Raw genomic sequence first — 8,427 nt, 5'->3', positions numbered from 1 at the left:
GGTGGTGGTGGGGGTGACATCAGTGAAGGCGTGTTCGGCCCGAGGAGCAGGGGCGGGGCCTGAGGGAAGGTGTGCGGGGGGCTGGTCGGGGGCACGGCCGTCGGGGCGGGGCCGTGACGTCTCGGGCTGCGCTGTGCGGCTTCCGCACCCGTAGGTAACCGCAGTTCCCGGCGGCGGCGCTCACTTGAGGCGGGGAGCCGCACCGAGCAGCTTGTAGCTTGGCGACCTCCGGCGTTGCCCTCATGTCCCTAAGAAGCAGCCTCTTGCGTCTCCGGACGCAGGTGCATTTCGTCCTGAAAAAGTCTGTCCACTCTGTGGCTGTGATTGGAGCCCCATTCTCACAGGGACAGGTGAGAATTAGGATCTAACACCCTGGAGCAAAATCTCCTCCGCCCTCAGAACCTGACAATGTGTGTGTGTGGGGGGGGGGGGGGATGGGGACGAAGCGAGGAGAGGATGAGGAGAAACCTAGTGGGGACGGACCTGGTGGGTTCCCGCGATTGGGCACCGGGAGAGCACGTGGGGTTTTCTCCGCTAGAAAATGGGGAAGGGGGAGGGGATGGAGAGCACCCTGTGTGCGAATCAAACAGGGGGCAGCGAGCTGGCGGGTTTCTGCGGCCTCCCCGGGAGGAGCGAGAAAGTGGTGGGTCCCGCTTGGGGTGATGGAGGAGAGGGAGAGTATTCCAAAGAGAGGCTGAAGGAGGAGAAATCGACGTGTATCTCCGGTGGAAAACAGCTATAGAGAGCGAGCTCTAAGAATTCAGCATCCATTCTCAGCACTAATTAGAAAGGAAATTGGCGCTGGTCGCTCTAGCCGCGGGAGGACGGCGAGGGGCTGTTCTCTCCTCAATGAAGGGAACGTGCAGGGCATTTTCACAAACACCCCAGCTCACTGGTGGGGAAGCTCGGGATCTAGTCTCTGCCAGCCACACACCCAACAACCAGATAGATCTTCACCTGGCTCAGCCTGTCCTGGCTTCCGCTTGCTCTTCACACATGAGCTTGGAAGATTAATTTGATTCCAGTGATTGTTGTTTTCCCCTCTTTCACTGCAAGTGTTCGAAATAACAAGATCTCATGTGAAAATAATGATAATGTCAGGTGTCCCGAGGGACCTATTAGAGTAGGTCCCTCCCTCAGACTTGCTTTCCAATATTTCAGTTACCCATGGTCAACCGTGGCCTGAAAATATTAAATGGGAAATTCGATTAATAAACAATTCATAAGTTTTCAATTGCACACTGTTGTGAGTAGCATGATGAAATCTCGAGCAGTCCTTCTCTGTCCTGGCAAGACCAGCAGCATCCCTTTGTCCAGTGTATCCACGCCATCTGCACCACCCACTGGTGAATCACTTAGCCCTCTTGGTTATCAGATGACTGTTGAGATAGCTCACTGCTTGTTCTGCTAACCCTTATTGTTATAATTGTTATATTTTACTGTTGTTAATCTCTTACTGTGCCTAATTTATAAATTAAACTTTATCATAGAATCTGGTACTATCTGAGATTTCAGGCTTCCACAGGGGTGTCCTGGAATGTATTCCTTGCAGATAAAAGAGTGGGGAGACTACTGTATAAGATAGCAGATTTCTGTATTTTTATGAACTATAAATTTCAATCATCTTCCCTCACATCTCACTGTGTAATTTATGTGTCAGAAAAGAAAAGGAGTGGAATATGGTCCTGCTGCTGTACGAGAAGCTGGCTTGATGAAAAGGCTCTCCAATTTGGGTAAGTGGGGGATCTGAGATGTCTGTGCAGGGAGGTAGCAGACCAGTTCAGAGTCTTCGATCCAGGGACCTCACAGCATGAGCTATGCATTGGCTTGGGAAGAGTCTTCCTTGTATTCCATCTACAGCTTAAGATCTGTCAGTCTTTTTTTTTTTTTTTTTTTTTTTTACAGAGAGAGGGATAGATAGGGACAGAGAGACAGGAACGGAGATGAGAAGCATCAATCATCAGTTTTTCGTTGCGACACCTTAGTTGTTCATTGATTGCTTTCTCATATGTGCCTTGACCGTGGGCCTTCAGCAGACCAAGTAACCCCTTGCTCGAGCCAGCGACCTTGGGTCCAAGCTGGTGAGCTTTGCTCAAACTGGCAACCTTGGGGTCTCGAACCTGGGTCCTCTGCATCCCAGTTCGACGTTCTATCCACTGCACCACCGCCTGGTCAGGCTGTCAGTCTTCAGGCAAAGTCTTGTTGCAATAAAGAGTGTGTGGAAGGCAAAGAGATAGAGAGAGGGAGGGCCAGGAACAAGCTGCTAATGAGAGCAAAGTTGTGTAAGAATGCTAGCTCCGACTCGAACTTCACAGTCGATCTTTCCCTCTAGAAGTCTAGCCTTCCTCACTCAATCATGAGGTGCATTTGACTCATCAGTCTGGCCAGTTTCCTTCTTCAAATCATTCATTTCTTCCCTAGGATTAACAGCTTTATATTACTATAAGCAGAGCCTTAGATTAGTGTTTTCTAAACTTTCCTAATTAGGAACATCAGTTGGGCTGCTTGTTAATAATACTTATTCCTAGGCCCCTTCATGAAAGAGTCTGATTTATTGGCACTGAGATAGGACCGGGGCATTTTCACAAATACCCCAGGTAATCAGAAGTAAAGTTGCAGTCCTGTAACTAGGATGGTACTATAAATTTATAGAAGCAGAATCAATGGGACCCAGAGATGAATACTATTATAAAGTAATGGAGAACCCTTCTTTTAGAAATAGGGCACCAAATTCCATCACCTTTATGGTAGGAAGGTTCTTCTCTATGTCTAACCCAAGTGCTTCTAGTGGATGTTAGGGGTCGTTTCCTCCATTCATATTAGTACCATTCACATGTGTCTTTTCCAGAGCTGTAAGTGCAAAAGGCATGGCAACAGGAAGCTGTAGGTCCTGGAGCTAGTAATACAGAATCTAGGTGAGCTACAATCCTCTCATTCCTGCTTTGAAACCTCCTCAGCTGATCATTGGGTCCATTCCAGATGGTTCATCTCCTCCAAAATACAGCGGAATAATGAAGTCACTGGAATCACTTTAAGTGTTCTTCATATGCCTCTGGGCTACATATGGATATGGTATTTTGGGTTGAATGCTCAAAACTTTTCTTGTTAAGTAATTGAGGTTCCTTCTTCAATAGGGTTTCTTTCTTAATTATTTTAATTATTCCCCAAGTTCAGCATGATGATCAAAGATAAATTATTACAATTTAGTTTTAATGTGTCACATGGTACCTAATGGAGGAGGTTTTTATTCTTGCTTGTAAGTGAGGATGCTGTCTCTTTAAATCAGCTCTACACATTCTGCCTTTTAAAAGCACTATTTTACACTGAAGACAGCAACCTCTGATAATCACTATTTTTAAATACTGGACAAATATGCAGCCCCTCTGATGAGCTGGGCCTGGCACTGCTCCCATTGCTTGCTCATTGCTGGATTCAGCCTTCAGAGACTCCTGACAAGAATCACTTCCAGCCTCTCACACAGGAGACAATATTCAGTGGAGGCGCTGAATGAGGAGGATGGGCGCATTTGTAGCAGCCTCTTACTCATGCTTTGTAAGCCTCCTTTCCTGTCCCAGTTCATGGTATTTTTCCACTCCAACCTGAGGCAGCCATTCTCCCTTAAATAGTATAATACTTCCTCTGCAAACTCTCAACCTAAAGTGATGTGTTTTGTTGTTCTTTTGTTTTTTATTTAAGATTTTATTTATTTTACAGAGGGGTGGCAGCAAGAAGTATTAACTCATAGCTGCTTCACTTTAGTTGTTCATTGCTTGCTGGTTGTATGTGCCTTGACTGGGCAAGCCTGGGGTTTCAAACCAGCGACCTCAGCATTCCAGGTTGACCCTCTATCCACTGCACCACCACGTCAGGCTCCCTTTCATTTTTAAACAATAGTTTTAGTTTTATAGTTTATATTCTTACATTTCAGTTGATTGGTAGATCAATTGGTAGCCCAGACTGATGGTGAGCAGTCTGAAATAGAATCGCATTGCGTATTTATAAGATTGTGGCACTCAGCAAATTTCCAGCATGTGGTTGGGCTAATCTCCAGGAACATGTTAGAGAAAAGCACTGAGAGAAATTTCAATGCTCTATTCTGAAATAGTACCAAAATAACTTAAGTCCTTCAAGCACTTTCAAATAAACAGCATGGGTCAAATTTCAAGAGAGAGAAGACCCATGGAAAGGTAACTTTCACAAATCTCTTTGTTCCTTGCTCTCTGCTCTGATGTCACAGGCTGTCAGTGTTGCCATGGCATCAGTTAAACTTTCTGTTTTCAGAAATGAATGGATTTGACCTATTGTCTGGGTTTAGTGAGGACAGTCAGTGGTTCCTCTCTCAGGTAGCCACTTAATTTTAAAATGAAGAGAACCTGAGAGAAATAAAAGAGGCAATTGGCCTGGCAGGGCTCAGATGTAGTGCCCCTGCTCCCGATTCCGGCTGGCTCTGATAGCCATGGTAATTTGCCCTTTTTCCTTCAGAAGTAGAATGAATATTCTGTGGGGAAAGGCAGCTGTAAACTAAGATGAATGGTTTGAGGTCTCTCTCATTGTAGTTATGGTAACTTGACCTAGCTGTGGTAATCAAAAGAGGTGACAGCCTCTGGCACAACTATCCAAATGAATATGTCACTGTGACCAGGCCAAGAGTCCTGGAGTTCGGTAAGTCATTTGGGAGCTATCCTAACCCATTTGGAACATTTATTCCCATTTATTTGTCCCAATTTAGGATATCTGTTCTTTATGTTCCACTGGCGTGCCATCAAAGAACCGGAATCGCTTTGGTTGAGATCCAAGAATCTAGTCTGCTTCAGCAAGAACTGATAAGAGGCCCTGAGAGAATTGTTTAAACATAAGGACCTGAGGTTTGAGAGCTGTTTCTCTAGAACAGATCAGCATGTGAGTTCAGGGGTTTGTATTTGCTTTCAGTGGTTGATGGAGAATGTTAGCAATCACAAGTTTAGTTGTTCGACAGTGATGCTTCAGCATGGTTCTCATCCAACCATTCCCCAGAAATGGTCCATCTTGAGCAAGCTCACTGATTTGTCAGCCTTTATTTTTCTGGACATCTCTATTGCACAACTAACCACTTTATTCTTGAAATATTGTGTTAGCCAAGACTCCACTCTCTCCTGAGTCCTCCCTCTCCATTGACTGGTCCTTCCTGGACTCCTCTGTAGGATCCTCTTCCTCTTTCCAACCCTCAAATGCTGATGTCCCCACTTTTCCTCCAACTTTGCTCTAAGTAATCATAACTCTCACAGATGGCTCAAACTCAACAAATTCTTTATCTTTTCCCTCAAATCTGCTTGTCCTGCTGTCTTTCCATTGTCTCTTTCATACTGTCATTCATTATCTACTCAAGTTGAACTGCAAGGCAGTCACAATTCTCTTTCCCTTTTGTCCCTTACATCTGCTGCTCACAGTCCTGATTTCACTCCTAAAGGGTTAGAATTCTCTAGTGGCACTGCTCTGGCTCTGCCCTCTCCTTCTCACACCTGGCTATAACTTTCCAATGGTGTTTCTTGCCCCGTATTTGCCTTTCTCAGTTCACATTCTTTCCTGCCACCAGAGTGTTCTAAGACTGTACTTCTCCTTTGTTTAAAGTCTTTCTATTGCTCTTTACATGCAACGATGCTTCTCAATTTTGTCAGATGCCATCTAATTTGCTGTCACATTGTATATTTTGGTGTTTTTTTTTAAGTTTTTTTTTAGCTTTTATTTATTCATTTTAGAGAGGAGAGGAGAGGAGAGAGAGAGAGAAAGAAGGTGTGTGTGTGGCGGGGAGGAGCAAGCAGCATCAACTCCCATATGTGCCTTGACCAGGCAAGCCCGGGGCTTCGAACTGGCAACCTCAGCGTTCCAGGTCGACGCTTTATCCACTGCACCACCACAGGTCAGGCTGGTGTTTTTTTAATTGGCTTTAAAGCTTCATACTTTTATTTTTTAATTTATTGGCAGTAGCATTGGTTAATAACATTGTTTCGTGTGTACAGTTCTATAATACAACATCTGTATATTGCATTGTGTCAGGCTCACTACTCACACTCTAGTCTTCTGTCACCCCTTTCTCCTTTCCCTACCCCCTTACCCCTCTGGTAACCACCATACTGTTGTGTGTACCTATGACTTTGTTCATTTGTTGCTTTCTCTTTTTTATCCCACATACGAGTGAAATGATTCTTGTCCTTTTCCAACTGACTTGTTTCACTTAGCATGATACTCTTAAGATCCATCCATGTTTTCACAAATGGCACTATCTCTTTTTATAGCTGTGTACTATTCCATTGTACATATGTACTACAGCTCCTTTATCAATCATCTGTCAAAGGACACTTAGCTTATTTCCACATCCTAACTATTTTTTTTTTTTTTTATGTGCCTTGACCGCAGGCCTTCAGCAGACTAAGGTCTTCCGCATCCCAGTCCAACGCTCTATCCACTGCGCCACCACCTGGTCAGGCTCTTCTTTTTTTATTCTTTTTTTTTTTACAGGGACAAAGAGAGAGTCAGAGAAAGGGATAGACAGACAGGAACAGACAGAGATGAGAAGCATCAATCATCAGTTTTTTGTTGCGACATCTTAGTTGTTCATTGATTGCTTTCTCATATGTGCCTTGACCGCGGACCTTCAGCAGACCGAGTAACGCCTTGCTGGAGCCAGCGACCTTAGGTCCAAGCTGGTGAGCTTTTGCTTAAACTAGATGAGCCGGCGCTCAAGCTGGCGACCTCGGGGTCTCGAACCTGGGTCTTCTGCATCCCAGTCCAACGCTCTATCCACTGCGCCACGCCTGGTCAGGCAAAAGTAGCCATTCTAATGGGTGTAAGTAGCCATTCTCATTTGGTATTTCATTGTGGTTTTGATTTTCATTTCCCTTATATTGTAGCTAGTGAGGTTGAGCATCTTTTTATATATCTAATGGCCATCTGTATAACTTCTTAGGGAAAATGTCTGTTCAGGTCCTCTACCCATTTTTTCATTGGAGTATTTGGGTGGAGTTTTCTTATTTATTTATTTATTTATTTATTTACTTTTTTAGATTTTATTTATTCATTTTTATTAGAGAGAGAGGGGAGAGAGAGAGAGGAAGAGATAAAGAGAGGACAGGGGGAGGAGCAGGAAGCATCAACTCCCATATGTGCCTTGACCAGGCAAGCCCAGGGTTTTGAACCAGTGACCTCAGCATTGGGTGGAGTTTTCTTTGTTGAGTTGTATGAGTTGTTTTTTTTTATATTAGCCACTTATTGGAGGTATCATTTGCAAATATATCCTCCCATTAGGTGGGTTGCCTTCTTGTTTTGTTGATAATTTCTTTTTCTGTGCAAAAGCTTTTTTAGTTTGATGTAGTCCCCTTCATTATTTTAATTCAATTAATTTCCCTTGCTTTTGGGGTCAAGTTCACAAAAAAACTCCCTTGAGACCAAGGTCCATAAATTTAGTGTCTATGTTTTCTTCTATATATTTTACTGTTTCACATCTCATATTAAAGTCTTTAATAAATTTTGAGTTAATTTTTGTGTATGGTGTCAGATAACTGTCTAGTTTCATTCTTTGGCATGTGGCTCTCCCAACACCACTGATTGAAGAGGTTCTCCTTTTGCCATTGTATGTTTTTCGCTCCTTTGTCAAAAATTAGTTACCCATATATGTGTGGGTTTATTTTTGGACTCTCAGTTCTATTCCATTGGTCTGTATATCTGTTTTTCTGCCAGTATCCTACTGTTTTGATTATTGTATTATAGCCTTGTAGCATAATTTAAAATCAGGGAGTGTGATAACTCTCTACGTTTGTTCCTTTTTCTCTGGATTGCTTTGGCTGTTTGGTGTCTCTTGTGGTTCCTTACAAATATAATTTTTTTGTTTGTTTTTATTTCTTTGAAAAATGCCATTGGAATTTTGATTTCATTAAATCTGTATTACTGCTTCAGCTAATATGGCCTTTTTAATATGTTAATTTTTCCAATCCATGAACAGAGAATATCTCCATTTCTTTGTGTCTTTAATTTCTTTCAATACTGTCTTGTAGTTTTCATGAATAGGTCCTTCACTTCCTTTGTTTATTCCTAGGTGCTTTACCCATTTTCTTGCTATTGCAAATAAGATTGTTGTCTTCGCTTTTTCTTTAAGATTTTATTTATCAATTTTAGAATTAGGAGAGAGAAAGAGAGAAAGGTGGGGCCAGAAGTGGGAAGCTTCAACCTGTAGTAGTTGCTTCTCATATGTGCCTTGACCAGGCAAGCCCTGGGTTTTGAACTGGCAACCTCAGCATTCCAGGTCAACGCTTTATCAACTGTGCCACCACAGGTCAGGTGTTTTCTTCATTTCTTTTCTGATATTTTATTGTTAGTATATAAATATGCAAAGTATATTTCTATTACTGATTTGTATCCTGCAACTATATTGTATGTTTATTGTTTCTAATAGTG

At 43.0% G+C, this 8,427-nt stretch overlaps 1 protein-coding gene across 1 annotated transcript in view; it reads left to right on the top strand.

Moving 5' to 3' along the window:
- The first annotated feature begins 134 nt into the window (after positions 1-134).
- Positions 135-8,427, top strand: part of ARG2 (arginase 2) — a 50,615-nt gene continuing 42,322 nt past the window's right edge. The window contains exons 1-2 of the mRNA XM_066277475.1: positions 135-350; positions 1,661-1,733. Of these exons, the coding sequence (XP_066133572.1) occupies positions 243-350; positions 1,661-1,733 (181 nt within the window). The 5' untranslated portion in view covers positions 135-242. The remainder of the gene's footprint in view (positions 351-1,660; positions 1,734-8,427) is intronic.

Source organism: Saccopteryx bilineata, chromosome 4 (genome assembly GCF_036850765.1).
Source record: "Saccopteryx bilineata isolate mSacBil1 chromosome 4, mSacBil1_pri_phased_curated, whole genome shotgun sequence".
In the NCBI taxonomy this organism is placed as follows: Eukaryota; Metazoa; Chordata; class Mammalia; order Chiroptera; family Emballonuridae; genus Saccopteryx; species Saccopteryx bilineata.
Note: the sequence above shows the minus strand (reverse complement) of the source record. Positions and strands in the feature narration are given on the sequence as shown.